Genomic DNA, 18,241 nt, shown 5'->3' on the forward strand with positions numbered 1-18,241 from the left:
TTATTGTACCAAATCCAAATTTTTTCAATTAATTGCTATTTGTTATTTTCTCTTTTCAGCCCTAGTAATAATATTAATTCTAAGATTCCATCATAAACAAATAAGTTTTATGCTACATATTAAAATAATTTATAATTATACAGTAATTATAAATGTTTAGTATTACATAGATGACAAACACTGGTTTGTTGAAAGACCTTGCATTTAAAAGGAAAAGTCTGTAAAACCCAAGGTGTTAGGCCATGAACCAACATTTGACTTTTATAAAAAAAAATATATTGTAAAAAATTAAATGGTATTTAATTTCAAAACACAACATACTTGAATTAATCAAGTTGGAAGCAGTACAACAATTCAATCTTCAAAACAGTAAACAAAGAGTACATATATGGATATTTTATCTACAGATTTATGTTTGTTTAAATTTTTCATAGTTGACTATTTGAACCAAACCAGCCAAACAAAATGTAAGCAAAATAAACATAACCTGGATACTGTGAAAGTGATGAGTAAAATTTTAAAACTTGAACTTAAAAACTATATAGATCCAGTTTCATACTTCCTTTGCTAAATTCAGCTATTGAAAACAACAACAACACACCAACTAGTCCAATAAAGAGTTACCCCTATGAAAAGAGAAAATAGCTTATTGATAGACAAAAGTGACAGAAAATGCATCCAAAGCAAGAGGAAAAATGAGGAATGTCTGGAATAGGACTAATTTTATTCATGTTACAATCCAAGAAAATTAGATGGCATAGTGATGTTGCCAGACCCATTCTCTGTGCCTTTGGACACAATGATACAATAAAACTGAATTAATATTTCCATGCCACAGGCAGGTGGCCAGTCACTTAAAATGATAAATTTTTCACAAACATCCTAGGAAAGTTGGATTTTTAGTGAGTAAACGGGGAGAAGGGTATTGGATAGAAGGTCATTTCATCATCATATTTATACCTCACCATTGATTGCATGTACAATGACAGCTATTGTGGTATCTGGGTCTTCCTACTGATTCTCTTAATGTAACTGATTGCAAAGAACTGAGAAGAATTGCTTCCAACACACAAACACACACACACACAATAATAATAATAATCAGCTGTCTATTTGGTCTCTGATGGAGAAAATTATAAGCTATGTCATATATTATTTATTAGGAATCCTTCATCTAAAATCCCCCTTCACTTTGTAATAGTCTTGCCTTTGAGTATATTTTTCCTTCACTTTATAAAATACAGCTAAAATTTAAGCGGTTATAATATATAACTAAATTTCAATGAAATCCCACCTCCATATATCTAACCTCATCCCATCAAGGAATGAAATCTGATTGAACTGCTTCACTTGAAATCTATGAAAGATTGTAGATTGTGAAAGTTAATTCATCTTTTAATTAAGTCAAATGCCTGGGGCAGTTTCAAAATCTTGTTTTAAGAGACTGAAGAGATTTTGAAACTGTACATTTGTAAATAAATATATGGAGACTAAATAAATATCCAGAATCCCCATATAGATCCAAAATACAATCCATTTCCTATCATTTGGAGCAGATCCCCCATGCATTATAAAAGTATATATAACAATGAAAGTTATTAGTGAAAATTTATAGTATTGTGAAATTGTGAAATTTCTTGTTTAGTGTGAAAAGTTGAAATATATGTTGGGTGGAAAGTAGATGAATTGCTTTGAAATCTATTTTGTAATTATACTATATCTGCATATATAGTGAATACAGTGACTAGCAGTATTAGCTCAACATCCAATTTGTTTATTATCTGGGCAATAAATTTGGATGAGTCAAAAATACATACAGTTTGCAGTTTATTTTTTAATATAGCAACTTGATTATAATGTCATGTATTTGGAATTACACTATTAGCTTTTCTGTGCATAATATCACTGTTATATTTGTATTTAAAATGCTAACAATGTAAGGTCATGAATACTGTGTATAGGTTTACACTTTTTGGGGATTCCAATTCAATGAAAAGGTTTACTGCTGAAAGGCTTTTTTTTAAATTTTTGTTGTTGTCTTCTATAATTCAGGTTATCTGGAATGAATATACCACCACCAATTATCAGCAACAAAAACTGGCTCAGACTGCATTTTGTTACAGACAGCAATCATCGATATCGTGGATTTAGTGCGCCATATCAAGGTATATTTAATGAATACTTCTGCCTCTTTTGATATATAAACTAATTGCTATACACCACTGCATTTTGTATTAGAAGAAAATATTTTTAGCATTTATAAATGGTAATTTTAATAAGCAAAAAAATGGTAATGCTCTTGCTGAGGCAATAATGTGATCACAATTAAATTACAGTATAAAGGTTAGCTGATTTTTATGGCCCAGTGTTCAGAGTAAAGAATATTATGACCTCTAAAAGGTAATATGTAGTATTTTGCTTTAATAGAGTGCTTCAGCAATTGGACATGCTACCTAAAGCTGTATCACAAAACACCACAGAAAACTCGCAGTTGTAAATAGGTTCTTCATCAATTGAAATCCATTTTTTTCACATACAGTGTATTGCTGTTGCTAATTTTAATTAACCTTGTTAGCACTATTAGCTACCATTTTTCTGAACAGGCATAATTTTGAATAAGTGGGACATAATATTTGATGCACTAACTTGAAAAAAAAACTTTGTTTCAAACAAGATTTTTATGGTATATTAATGAAAATGTAGCTTCTACAATATTCAGTAATATTTGCATTTAGTGTACATTATCCTCAGACTGCTTATTTGAATAGTTCATTTCATTCTCAGTATATCAGCTACTGTTCAGGGAATAGTGAGCATTGCCACAATTACATTTTTCCATTTATCTGTTTTTATTTTATGCTTTTCCTTTTTAGTAGTGTTCAGTCTTAACCACTTTGCAAATTTAATATGGTGACATTAGATCATTGAAGTTAATACCTAAAATGGTATTGTACCTCATATTGCTTTTTGAAAAACAAATTTAAGAAATTAATTTATATTTGAAGACTAGTAACCTCTTTATAGCTGGCCTCTCAATAAAATTTCTTACAATAGTAGTAACAGATTAATGTGCTTCATATTTTGACACATAATAGTATATTGGACATTACTAAAAAAAGTCTCTAAGAAGCAACTTCAAATATTTTAGACAAAGTTCCACATAGAAAAGTATAATTTCTATTTCAAATGTAGTTAATTTTTAATGTAAGCAAATGCAAATATATTATTAAAGATGTATGTTTTATTAATACTTCTGAATATAGAAAATAAAATAGAATATGTTAAGCATCATAATATATATTCTTAAATTTAAAATTTAATGAAACATTTATTTTTATATAGTTTATTAAATATAACTTTTCAGGACATCCTAACTTTAATCTTAACAGTTGTAGCCATTGTCATTTTTAAATTTGTATAATATTTCTTTGAGCTTTTAATTTCAATTTCTAAGATATTTTGCACTTCAGAATTCATAGGAGTTTTTTTTTTCTATTGAAAAGAAATAATTGCTGTGGACCCTCTTTATCTATGTTGTAAAGCGTTCCCTTGTGGAATTTTCCAACTTCTGATTTTATAGCTCTGATTCCTCTCTGGAGTGAGTTAAGGCAGGCAGATAGCATAGCAGAAATTTAGAAGACTATATCATCTTTGACTCATGTTGGTGATCTTTTATACTAGATTCATATAATCTTTTAGTCAGATAGATTCTATTCTAGCACTTTTTATACTTAAGTTTGAAGGAATAAAATAGATCTCCTGCCTCAAAAGCAAAACATTATTTCACTTGCTTATGCAGCTTGGTTTCATGAAAGAGGTATCTTTAGATAGGGTTATTTTGCATTTTGAGATGATAGATCTGGACCTTCAGTGGTGATCATAATGTCATCGAAACATATGTTGATTCTCAGTGGTGAACACCTGAAACATACATGTTACCGTGCCATATTACTTCACTAAAAAAAAATGTTTTAAAAGACTGGTACAAAGCTGCCAGTAGATTTGTGTATTTAATTGTTCTTTTTGATATTCTACTCACTGATCTTAAATTGATTTTTATAGTACTTCCAAAACTCAGTTTGATTTTCTAGCATTGGTTATCTGGTTTCAGCACTGATAAATAGTTTATGAATGAGTTAATTGCAATAAAATAGGAAATGTTTTATGGGTAGTGAATATTTCTATTTTTATCAGGACAAGGAGCTAAAAAAGAATAATTTTTAGTATGACCCTTACCTACAAATACAGAGAAAATAAAGTGGCCTAAGAAGATGGAAACTAAAATTTTATAATAAGAAAAAGGAAAATGTATTATATAAAAGTATATCTTTGCATTGATCCTTTTATTATACTCCTGCTAATTTTTCTAATTACTTTGGTGCCAAATAATAGTTTACCTAATAAAACTGAGAGAATTATCTTCTAAAAATGTAATCAAATAAATTTAGACTTAGAAAAACTAACAAACTAACCTATAAATAGCTGTAATATTCATTATTCTGACATGCTGAAATGCAAACTCTAGCTTGAGGTGGTTTTCATGCTTTTTAGATTGTTCTATACTACCATTTATTTTAGTAGTATCTAAATGAAAACTAATTCAAATCTGAAAATTTTGTGGACTATACTACACAAAAGTCACAACTAAAGTCTACCTGTCAGAAACTAAAGTCTACCTGTAATAGAGTTTCTTAATCCCTCAAATACTTATTGAGTTCTCAAAATTATTATTAATTTATTTATTTTTTATTGATTTAATGTTGTAATGGAACTCCAGATTTCAAAAGACTGATTATTTTCCTCATAATATTTCTGTTTACCCTATTTTTGTTCCTTATAAAGTACCATGAAAATTAGCTGCAAATTGCCAAGAGTTTCTGAATACCATTATCTACTCTTTTTTGTACTTTGTCCTATAATTGATTGACTAGGCATATAGACCCATTAACATGCTTTCTCCAATAGGGCCTTCTTTAAATTATGTTATAGGCAAACTTCTCTTTTGGTTTAGATAATTATTTTTAAATAGATTTTGAGAATAACACACTCACATATATTTCTATTCAAACCAAAAGTACTAAGAAAAGCCTTGATTGAAGTAAAATATATTTGATGTGAAAAATGCTTTATATCCCCAGATCTCACACACTGAGTATGGCTATATTTAAAATGAATAAAAATTTATTTAAAATGAATAAAACACATCTCTTCTCCCCTCGAGTTTATTTATACTGGAAATCTTTTCTTTTAAAACTCTATTATTAACTCTTCTACACTTTAAGCAATTTACTCTTAAATATTCACTCTCCCCCAAAGAAAATTATATCAGTATCATTTTACTATATTAATCTTTGTGTTTTTAAAATTGTTCCTATATTCATGTTTCATTCAACTTTCTCTAATAAAACATGAACTGTGTTACATTAGACATAACTAGAATAATCTTTCTTTAACTGCTCTATTTGGAAGTCCTCTTATTTATTTGTTGAAAGCATTTTTATCCATTTATCATCACTTGATCTTCATTAAAATATAAAATCTATTAATTTCCCATTTTCATAAATATTTCATCATATTTTCTTAATTGAAAAGTTAAAGGAAATTTTCAGATCACACACAATTGTCCATATCAGAAATTTTACTATAGATGATGTTTCGTTAAAAATATATTTTTTATTTTTAAAGCTCCATTATTCCAGTATGAAATATCATTACATTTTAAATTTTAAATTATTCTATATTTTACACATTTTTGATGTGTAAAAATGCAATAGCTGTAAATATTCACACTTGTCTTTGGCTGGTAAGTTTAGAAATTAAGCATTGAATAAATACCAAATATCTAAGTATATAAGAATTTCTACATTATAGACTATCTTTTCAATTCTGATAAGATTTTACCACATTTTGTTTTTCCCCTTTCTTCCGTAGTTTTGTTTATGTGAGTCTTTATATGCAGGGTTTTTATAAACACTTATTTTCAATTTAATAAAGATATATCAGTAGTAAAAAAGTACATTTCAATTTATGAAGATAATTATTTTACGTTACTTCTCAAAGAGGTTTTTATTTATGGATGAGCTGTGCATCTTTTTAGTGAGAAAATAATGTTTAATGAACACAACTTTAAAACTGTATTGGCAGTGCATTGATTTAAATCTCATACAGATACCTTTGTCATTTTTGGTATACATAATTTAAACATAAAAAAATGAATTCAGAGTAATTATTGTAATTATATATTTGATTTTTTTTTACATAAAAGTGCATGCACTGTTACTTAACAAAGATAAACAAGAATATCGGGATGCAGAGTGGCATATTAGAGAAAGAATAGGTTTTGATGTCAGAAGATAAAGACTAAGTTGTGAAGTTACTAATTGGATCTGACTTGTCTGAGTCTTAATTTCTTTATCAGTTAAAAAAAAAAAAGAAGTAAAATCACAAAACCACACACATTGCTTTGTAAGTTTCCTTATAGTAAAAGTCAGACGTGGTAAAGAAACTCAGTGGACAGAGACAATCAGCTTTATGGAATGAGTGAGCAACACCCTTTCCAACAGTGAGGTACAAATAATTTGTAAATTATAATCAAACAAAACTTGAATCCAGGAGTCACAATTAAAAAGGAAAAAAAAAGTTTAGGTTTTCTATTTCTAACTATCAGCAATTGGGATGGCCTAACTTCTTAAGGGAAAAAGCACATTTCCTTAAAAGTTATTTTTATTTTATTTTATTTTATTTTATTTTATATTGAACTATCATTTTGTTGATGTAATGTTGGTTTGCAACACTCTCTGATTTAGTAGTATGGATTCATTCCTCTTCAGAAGTATGCTATCACACTAAACCCACTATAAAAACATCCACAATCCTCCATGTTAATCCACTGAAGCCCCTTTTCTACTTTTCCCCAGCCGCAACCTAGCCCCCTGGTAGCCTTCATTTTGCAGTCAGATTTCTAGAATTTATTTTACGTTAGATTTGTCCTTGGAACTCATTTTTTAAGTAGTATCTTTGCAAGTAAAACTGTGAGGCAGTTTCCTATGTTAAGCAAACACAAAAATTAAGCCATAAATATAATCCAACTTTAAAAACAGAGCACAGTATCAAAGCACTCTGTTTAATTATATATGTTTTCTAATTTTGTGTACACATTGGTATTTCTGGTTGTTCCTTTGCACATCAGTTGTAAATAAAAGACAGGGATTTAAGCCCACCATTTTAATCATGAAACCTCTCATTTAATATAAAAGCTCTCAAATTAAGTCATATTTATGAATTCAAGTTTGGTGGTGGGAATTTGACATGATAAGAGAAAAATTGAAAGGTTTGGTTTGGACAATAAAAGTGTATTTATCATCATGGGAATGTTGAACATGGATAAAAAGTCTGCTTTTCCCATATAGACAATGGATAAGCTTCTGTCAGCACCATTTATAAACTATATTTGAATCATTATCATAAAATAATTCACCTTTCATACATAGACCAACTGTATAATTGTTTCAAGCTTATGAAATAAGCTAGTTATTTTTGTTTGCTGAATTTTGAGAGACTGGGAAGTTGAATTTCATTCTAATATAGTGTTTGATAATAATTTCTAATTGTGTACTTTGCTTTATTCCCTTTGATTTTATTATTATTATCACCTTTCTTTGGTCAAATGTCGTTATGTGCTAAGTAATTACTATAATTACTTTTACTTGATTTTTTTATTGTGGAATTAAAAAAAAATAGAAACTTCTTGTTTTAAGAGTATGTCTGGTTTAAGGGATGTAAAGTCTGTACAACCAGCAGAAATCATTAAAAGAAGATATTTAATAGTCAAAATAGCCTAAATAACCACTGCAGTGTCTAAAAAAAAATGAAAAATTCCCTGGTAGCATTTTCTTCTCTGATATAAATATTTTATGATAAAGCCAATATAAAATTTAAGGTTTTTTTGGCCATATTAGTTGATAAAAAGAGAATCGCAGTTTTAATTCTAAAATTGGCATGCTAAATCCCAGATATTAATCAGAGTACTTAATGTGATTGAATATGAAATTCTTTTTCACTCTTTCCGATTCCAGGTTTTGCTAGCCAGGTGCTAATGTAAAGAAAGAAGGTTGAGATTGACTGTCCTAAGCTCTCCACATTTTCTTCCAAACTCATTACTTGCCATTACTTTAGATCCAAAAGGGAGAGAGTAGAGAAGAGGTGAAGGGACTGACCTGTACATAGGTCACAAGCAGGGAACTTGTTCTCTGGTCCTGTTATTTAAACTTGCTCTGTCATGGCAATCCTGGGACCTCAGCGATTCCAACTGGGCCTCTTCTGCACTTTCCTATTCTGAGAGGTGGAAGGAGTGCTTCTAAGTTCCATAATCCATGATCCTCCTAGGTGAAACAGTAAACAATGGCATCCTTGCTTTGAAACACACAAATGGAAAGGTTCTCTTTTAACCTTTACATTTCCTCAGCAGGTATCAGTTCTGCTTAGTTCTGTGTGAGTTCAACTTCAGCTTTTTTAGATATAGACAGACACCCATTTTGTGTGTGTGTGTGTGTCCGTGCATGTGTGCGTCAGTGGCATGAGACAAATTTTTGTAACTAAATGATCCTGTTTCATAACTAAATGACCCCCATCTCTGTAGACTAGCACAAGAAAGTATCATTCCTCCATTACTTCATCAGAAAGGCACTAGGCATTGGAAAGGGCACTCACTAATCTACAAGGACTCTCAAAGGAAAATTTTTTATCAGTCCCCTCTCTTCTGTCACTGTTTTATGTCCTTGTTGTGCTTGAAGATTCCCAGAGCACAAGACAGATGCTCCTACATTTCTTTAAAATATAAAGAAATATATGTATGACAGTTTTTTTTATTGAAATATTTAATCTTTAAAACATAATTTATTGGGCCTCCCTGGTGGCGCAGCGGTTGAGCGCTGGGCTGCAAAAGTGCCTGCAGCTTCTGCAGCGCCAGTTCAATCCCCAGCCTCCAGGCGAGGGTCCCACATGGCGCACAGACCTCTCCTGCTGCCCGCTGCTCCCCTCAGCAGTGTACTTCGTCAGTCTGCCTGTTCTGCTCCCCGCTCTGTCTCTGGTGGATTCTCTCACCCTCTGCCCTTCTGACTGTACCCAGTGCTTGTATAAATAAATAAATAAACCTTTAAAAAAACATAATTTATTAAACATTGCTAAATGTGAATAAATACTTCAACCAGTAAATTAAAAAAAAAATGACCTTAGATATCCAAAATGAACCAAAATTCTTTCTGGGTGCACGGATTTTAATTTTTAACTTTTCCCATTGAGGTATGCTTTTGAACTCACAGCTGTTTAATTACCTTGAAAAAAGATACACATTATATCTAGTGCTAAATGCTCTGAAATGAAAAGTTCTTCCCACTGCAACTGACTAGCGGTAAAGGAAATGAGGTCAAAGTCCTTCTTTATAGGAATTATATTTGCAAACAAAGTACCCTATATGATAAGCAGCCTTCTACATTGTTTGATAACTCTTCTATTTTCACTCATGTTTTCTCTCTGAATGCTGAATGCTGTCTAGTATACCTTTAATGTAGATGACCGGGCAATACTCTTATCTTCCTGTGAGAATTCTTTCTGTATAATTTATAATGATTTTCATGCCACATTTCTTTGCTTCTTTTGCTACATGACTTACTTAATGTTTTCACATAATGCATTCCCATTTAATTAAGTGATAAGTAGGGCTATAGGACAAAATCTGTTTGAATATTAATGGGGCTAATTTTTTTCTTATACTATAAGTGGATTTTATTCCTTAGAATTTTGTTGGTACTTAGAGAATAACACATGTGGTTCAAATTCCACTTTTTAAACTTAATAGAAAGCTTTACAAAATAATCTATACCTGAGAACCTCTTTAATCAAAATGATGCCATCAAAACCAAAAACTGAAACCCTTTCAAAATAAAGTATATTGTTACAATGCATTTCTGCCATTAGTTTTTATAGGCTTTTAGAAGATGAGGTGGAGATAGCATAAATATGTGGAAAATAAATTATGTCTGTCAAGTCCAGTGACTTCACAAAAGTGATAGACAATTTCAGATACATATATATATATATATATATATATATATATAAAGATGTATACACATGTGCACATATGTGGATTTGATTTATATATTGTTGAGATAGTAATGTAATCTGAATAATTAGTGACACTTATTTCTATAGTATAGTAGTAAATGGTGTTTCTGGAATCATAATGTCTAAAGTAAAATCCTGGACTTTCCATTTATCCAAATATTATGCTTTTTTCATTTTCTTTCCTAAAATTATCTCACTAAATACTCCAGATTCCTGAATTTCTTTCTTTTTTTCAGAACTTCTGTTCTGTATTCTATTTTCTTTTTTATTAATCTATTAACTGTTACTCTACAATATTGTAATGATTCTAATAGTTTGTTTTCATTTCTAGGTAGAATGCATAATGTCCATGTTTCAACTAGGTAATTGGCAAATACATACTTATTAAAAATACTGCAGAAAAATCACCTACAAGGAAAGTATTTACTAAAATGGCATAGATTACTCTGCTTTTTGCAGGAAATAAAATGAAAGGATCAATATTTTGAAGAAAAAATGTATTAAGAAAAACAAATGAGGAAAAATAGTAATTCAGATAAATTAATTTTTATATTAAGTTATTAAATATAAGTGCAGGTTTTGAATTCTAAGTATATCTCACATTTATCATGAATTATAACCCCATGTAGCTGTTTAAACATTTTTCACAAACTGGAATTCTGTATAAACATTGAGGTCAGTTTTGGCATGTGTCAGATGAATAATATATGTTCCTTGAAAAAGCATTTTGACAGTTCATGTCTTTATAATAAATGCCAGGAAATACAAAAAGGAAGATGTGTAGCATATGATAAAAGGTATAACCTAGTGAGTTCAGTATTTTTCAGTTAGCCAAGACTGATTAATGAGCTGATTAAGTCATTCTTTATTTACTTAATTCTGACCTCCAGCTTTCTTATCAAAACAGCAGAGGCAAATTCAATGATACTTGAGCAAACACATACACTGAGGTCCAAGTGATTATTCCAAAATTGTTTTAAATTAAAAATGTCTTCCTAATTAAAGAGGGCCCATAGTTCTGATTCTATTTTTTCCCTTTTTTGAGAGTATTCACTTGTTTCTTGTATTTTCATAAAGACAGTTTAATACAAGTAAACAAAGATAATGTGATAGTGCATGTCTGAGTACAAAATATAAATGTAACTTGTGAGTGGAGACTGTTTATGTTTGGTTTTATGAATGCATATTCTGGAGAAAGGAAGGCTAGATTCAAATCTTGTTTCCACCCTTTAATTGTTCAGGGATCCCCATAAATTCAATCTCTGAACTCTAAAATAGAGATGCAATTTATCTGAAAAAGATGAATTAAATGAAATTGAGCACAATTAAATAAACACGTTGCCCACCTACTAAGAGCCAAAAAAAAAAAAAAAAGTCAGCCCTTATCTTTGTAAATGTCTACCAAAACAGATAGATTATACTCTCTAGGACACAAAGTATTTTTGTCTCACAATTATTTGTAAGTCCTTTTATTAATCAACTTTTTTAAGAAGCAAATTTAACTGACTATCAACTCTTACTGTGGCCCAACCATAACAGCTATTACCCAATTATTCATTCATGCAACAAACATTTATTGAGGATGTTGTGTATGCACTACCAGTGAATAGGATGGCAAAGGAGAAGCACAAAGTCCTTGAAATCAAGGCTATTGTAATAGAGTCAGAGAAACAATCAAATAAAATTAGATTTAAATATGCATACATATTAAACAAACAAAAAAATAATTGTAAGTCTGCTATAAAGGAGAATATGGACAGAACTGGAGCAGGACCTAGTTAATTACTCAGAGAACTTACCGACCTGATGAAGTGATATAAAAGATGAGAAGTATAGTGTGAGGAAAGGAGTAGGTAGTCATAAGAAGTAAAGGTAAGTTAAAATAAACAAAGTACCTCTAGAAGAAAATGCTTTACTTCTTTGAATTACCTAAAATCAACCATGTGACTGAAACATAGCACAATTAAGTGAGAATAACTAAAGTGATGTCCTCAGGCAAATATAAGAGATGCAAAGAAGAATTTTAAGTAGGAAAGAGGAGTGATGACTTAAATCTTGAGGTTTTTTGGGCCTCCCCGGTGGTGCAGCGGTTGAGCGTTGGGTTGTGAAGCTGCCTGCAGCCTCTGCAGCACCAGTTCAACCCCCTGGCCACCCGGCTAGGGTCCCACATGGCACGAAGACCTCTCCTACCACCTGCTGCTCCCCTCAGCAGTGTACTTCGGTCCTTCTGCCTTCTCTGTTCCCTGCTCTGGCTCTGGTGAATTCTGTCACCCTCCAGCACTTCTGACTGTACCCAGTGCTTGTATAAATAAATAAATAAATCTTTTAAAAAATTAAAAAAAAAAAAATCTTGAGGTCTTTTCCCATGTCTTTTGGAAAATGCGTTATAAGAGTAGCAAGAATAAAAGTGAGAAAGGGATTGTGATTGCACTGACCTGGAGAAAGAAATGTAACAATAAGGAGAAGGCAGGATTGGTTAAAATTTCAATCGAAATTGACAGAATTTACTGATTGGATGTTGATATGAGAAAATAAAAAATAAATGACTATTTCTTGGATTGCTGGTTTGAATACATTGGTAAGGTACAGAAGACTCTAAGAAGAAATAGAACCTTTGGATAGTATGGTAAAAACATGGATTTGAATTATTTTAATAAAAAGAGTAACAAAATTGTTATGATGTCTATTTTGTGCTATATGAAAAGAAAGGCACACTTTGAGGTCTATTACGAATGAGTTCTAGAGCATTTGTGTGTCGTCATGGAGATGTTCATATTAGTATGATAAGAAGGAAAATGTGTATATATGCTTTCTTGGGACTTATAAAGAGTTCTAAATTTAAGTTTTTATTTGAGATTTAGTTAATAAGAGCATTATTTAAATCTATTTGATTTGATGAGTCCCACCCCGCAAAGCACAAAAATGTCAAGTCAGAGATTACTAAGTATGATCAGTGGTTCTGGAGAAACCCATTAGAATATTTTATGAAGGCAGTAGTCAATGTATGACTAAATCTGTATATTTTTCTACATTCCTCTATTTAAAACTCTTGTGAGAATTTTTTTAATATTATACTTAATTCTATTCTTTCCATTCTTAGACTGCTTCCAATTAGTGTCTACCCTTACAATGAACAGAGGTCACCATTTCTCAATTTTTGTTTTATTTGAGCTGTTAACAGAATTTGACCTTGTTGATTTCCTTCTTTTGGAAAAACAGTCTGGCCTCTAGGATGCTAATCCCCTATTTGTCTCATTGGTGAGTCTTTCTCTGTCTTCTTTACAAGCTCAGATGAGATTTACTAGATCAGATTTCTGATCTGCTTTCAAGCTTGTGCTCAAATTTCTTTGGGCATTTCATGCAGACCTGTGACTTTAGTATTCAATGTTGATGATTCACACAGTTACATCTCCAGCTCAGATCTCCTGCCCTGACATCCAGCTTGTCAGATATAAGAACCTATGTGACTTGGATTCCAAATATGTACTTCTAATATTATTCTTAAACTTAACATTTAGATACCCAAGTACTCACAAAGTCTGCTTCTGTCCATGTTTCTCAAATTGGCAGTTAGAATATTTATTTCATTTACTCTGGACAGTTTCTTCAAATCATCCTCATCTTCTGTAACATTTCATATCAGCAAGTCCTGGTCAGCTCTACCTACAAAATATCCAAATGGGAATTACTTCTTTCATTTCCAGCTCATCTTCTCTTTCCTCTCCCTCCACCTCCAGTTTCAAGTCTAGCTAATTATAACTTCTTTCTAAAAGTTCTTTCAGCTTCCATTCTTAGCCTCCCATTTTCTCTTAAAAATAATGTTGTCAAAATATTATATTTTTAAATCTAATTCAAAACACTACTCAGTAGCCTGTAATGATGTTGTATTAGTCTGATTGAAAACTGACCTAATTAACTTTTATGTATGTATGTATGTATGCATGTATGTATGTATATATGTATGCATGTATGTATGTATTTATCCTTCTGACCTCACTCCTTCCCTATTCTTCTTACCACAGAAGCATCCTTGCTGGTTCTCATAGTGTCATAAGTGCTCTTGTTCTAGAGCCTTTGCATTTGCTGTTCACTCTTTCTAAGGAAAGTTCTTCCCTTAGATATTTCTGTGGTTCCATTGCTGATATACTTTATCTCTTCAAATATTAGTCTCATTGGGGTCTTTGGACCATGGTTTTCACAATTGTGTCTCTTTCTTGCATTCAAAAACCCACAACTCCCTCCCAACATTTCTTTTCTTAATAATCCTACTCATCTTCTGAATGTTTCCTAAAAAAGGAATATTTTGGGCCTCCCTGGTGGCGCAGGCAGTTGAGTGTTGCACTGTGAATCTGTCTGCAGCCTCTGCAGCGCCGGTTTGATTCCTGCCTGGCCAGGGAGAATCCCACATGGCGCGGCAGACCTCTCCTGTCTTGTTGCTGCTCCCCTCAGCAGTGTATTTTGTCAGTCTGCCTGTTCTGTTCCCTGCTCTGTCTCTGGTGAATCCCCTTACCCTCCCGCATATCTGGCCTATACCCATGTTCTTGTATAAATAAATAAATCTTAAAAAAAAAAGAGAAATATTTCACCATTTTCTATACTGTCAATGATGAGTGGCTAGAAGAGTTCTTGGCACATTGTGGGTGCACAGGAAGTGTTTGTCAGATAAATAAGTAGAGGATATAGAATAGAATTTTGTAAAGCAGAGATAATTTTTGTTGGTAAAATTTGACTAGGAAGCTAAACATTTGAAGTATAAATGTAAACAAGAAGGTAAAACTACATTTTTACCTATTGTTAGTCAATGTTTACAAGAAATTCATCCCAGAAAGAAGAGAGAGAAGTGGAATATAGGGTCAGGGTATGGTTTTACTTTGCTTTTTGTTTTTAACCTTAGAAAATTAGAAAGGTATATTCTGTAGTAGTATAAATGACTATATAGAATAAAAGAAATTGATGCAGGAGAGCAAAGAAAGTAACTATAGGACTCAAATTCTGGAGATTCTATAGGATACAATCTAGATCACAAAAGGGTAATTTTTAAAAACGTTTATAAAATTTGTTTATTTATTTTGGTCTGTAATAAGAGAAAGGATCATTCTTCCAGGACAATGCTAAGGAGATAGGAATAAATGTCTACTAAATTAAATTCATTAAAATGATTTTTAAATTAGCCTCAAAGACTATAACTAAACTCAAAACTGTTTTTCAATTTGGAAAGAGTCACACCTTTCAGCATTATAAAAAATAGAAATGATTTAATTTTAATTTATAAGATCATTGGCTGAGGAGAAATAACCCCATAGCCTATTGTTTACCAATATGGTTATGGCCAGGAAAGGAGAGCAGTAGGTGAGGAAATTAAGAAAGAAATGCTGAGGGACCTCCCTGGGGCACAAAGGGTTAAGACACAACCTATGAAGCTGTCATAGCCACTACAACATGAGTTCCATGCCCCAGCTGACCAGGGAGCAACCCACATGGCGCAGCAGACCTCTCCTGTCTCGCCTGCTGCTCCCCTCAGCAATGTTCTTCGGTCAATCTGCCTGCTCTGTTCCCTGCTCTGTCTCTGGTGAATCCTCTCACCCACCACACTTCTGGCCTGTGCTCCAACTCTTGTATCATAAATAAATAAATCTTTAAAAAAAATTCTAAAAAAAATAGAAATCCTGAATGAAATAGGAAAAAACAAGAGACAAAACTTGAATTTGAATCTTTTTATTCTAAATGTCATACTTTTTCTAATTCATTATATACTCCCTTAAACTATGTGTGAAAAGCATGAAGTATAATTAAGTATTTCTGTCTGTACTTTATAATTTTTCAAGAAATGACATAGTAGATGATTGAATGCAAGATTTGTGAAATATATTCTAACTTCTGTATTGTATATGGATTCAGTATATGGATCAAAACTTCAAACATGTAAAATTCTTCAATTAATTAGCTTCTTATGATGCCAACTTAAATAAAATTAAAGATAGACTATCACTTTCACAATTAAATTATCATCTTCATTGATATTTTAGGGTTCTGATATAATTACTCTGCAGGCTGTAAATCCCCTACCGAATAATTATCTGCTGTCTGTCTGTTAGTTATGTCATACATTATAACAATAAAAATTCATGTAACTCTCTCCACATTTTCGCAATAAAAATTCATGTAACTGTCTACCACAAAGACAGATGCATGAGAAAGTAGGTATTCATCAATCACAAATCAGTATGAACATTACAATTTAGAATGAATGAAAGCTACTTCTAAATGTGGATGAAATATTCATAAAAATAAATATATAAAATAAGTTTTTAGTCAATATAATATTTTAATTATATAACAAGATCATTAAAAACCTGGACTCTGACTTATAGAAGAAGAAAATAATTTTGTTCTTTCCCATCACTTCCTTAGAATAAATTCTATCATCTTTTTCTTTTTCATAATTACCACTTTATATTTTTTTGTACCAGATACTCTGTCAAATATCTTATTTTCTGCATTTCATTTAATCTTTACAACATACAACATAGTGGCTTTCTTTCCTCTGTTTTAGAATTTAGGTCTTACAAAAGTCATAGTTTTTTTCAAGTAGTAGGTATTGGAGTAGGGATTCTAAGGTCTGTTTGACATGTCTCTCTGACTTATGCTCATACACAGTGTATTACAATGCATTGTCTTGGCTGACTCCTTTCAGGGTCTAGAAATACTGTTATATTGACTCTTACAGTTTAACAGAATAACATTTCTCTTTTGAGTTAACCCAATTTTACTGATTTTTTAAGTCTAATAAGATATAGGGTATTTATCGACACATAAATTATGTTTTGGTTATGCACCCCCTATCTAAAACTACTGGATGTTTTTCACAATATCCTTGAAATAGTATTCTTCCTCCAAACCTTTAAATATCTAAGTGAAAAATGCCAAAAAAAAAAAAAACACCTTAATTATTGTCAGTGAGTACCACATTAATTGAATGGCTCTACATGTATCTATAAATATCTAAATTTGTCATTTTCCTGCCAGTGCCTCCATATACCTCTCCCAGATCTATTAAATCATTGTACACTTTCAAAATCCCCTTTCTCCTCATGAGCTTCATTAAATTTAATTAATATAATATTTTAAATCCTGAAACTCATAAGGAAGGCTAACAAATTGCCCTGTCCCTCAAAGAGACAGAATGTTATCTTTTAATTATATAATCCTGAGAATAGTAAGGACAGCTACACATACATCTAACATTTGATCAGATATACAAAATTCATGGAAAATTAAAATTATATTTACAGGTCATCCCCTTAATATTTCAGTCTTGGAAAATTTTATATATGTGAAAATTATAGATAGAGATACCCTTTCATTTAAATCTTTTTCTATCCTTTTGATTTAATATCCTTATGATTTCATAAAATGTTTCATGAAAACTCTGAGTCATGGTTATACTAGTCACTTTCATTACTTAATTCACCTAAATTATTTAGAGCTTAAATCCTTATATTCCTCAATTACTGAAATTTCCTAATGTAGATTTTAATTAAATGTGCATCACAACTCCAAGTGAGAAATAAAAATCAGAAATAAAAGCTAAAAGACAAGTCAAGATTCTTCTAACTAATCTCTCCTATTTAGAACTATTGTTTCTGGGGTTAAGGGGGTGAAAGATTAATAAAGATTAACATCTTTCATACTATCCTTCATTGATTTCTCTTTAATAATTCATCTCAAGTTTTGCACACCAAATTGAATTAGCTTCATTTTCAGTGTTTTCCCCATTTACGAAACAATTAACTGAGTTGCAGTAAACATTTTCGAATTCTAAATAAGTATGCTTGCCCAGATATATTGATTTAAGCTTTTTGTAGTATATTTTGAAGACACAGTGAATATCAGGATGTTAGGGTATCAATAGAACAACAAACATTTATTGGACTCAGAGTCAAATCCATGAAATTTCAAACCCTTGGAATCTTCCTCAGTGATAAGACAAAAATAATATTCTAAAATATATATTACTGATAATGAAATCTCATGGTATTTTTAAAATACCACAGTACCTTACCATTTTTTATATAAGAGGAACTTGACATAGCTAATTTAGATAATGTCCTGTATGACC

General features: G+C 31.2%; 1 protein-coding gene across 4 annotated transcripts in view; it reads left to right on the forward strand.

Moving 5' to 3' along the window:
• The window catches only part of CSMD3 (CUB and Sushi multiple domains 3), an 831,873-nt gene that overhangs the window by 289,847 nt on the left and 523,785 nt on the right, over window positions 1-18,241 (forward strand). For all 4 annotated transcript variants that reach the window (XM_054692020.1, XM_054692021.1, XM_054692022.1 and 1 more), the window contains exon 6: window positions 2,053-2,165. In XM_054692020.1, coding sequence (XP_054547995.1) covers window positions 2,053-2,165 — 113 coding nt within the window. The remainder of the gene's footprint in view (window positions 1-2,052; window positions 2,166-18,241) is intronic.

This window comes from Talpa occidentalis, unplaced genomic scaffold, assembly GCF_014898055.3.
Source record: "Talpa occidentalis isolate TD23 unplaced genomic scaffold, MPIMG_talOcc4v2.1, whole genome shotgun sequence".
Taxonomy (NCBI): Eukaryota; Metazoa; Chordata; class Mammalia; order Eulipotyphla; family Talpidae; genus Talpa; species Talpa occidentalis.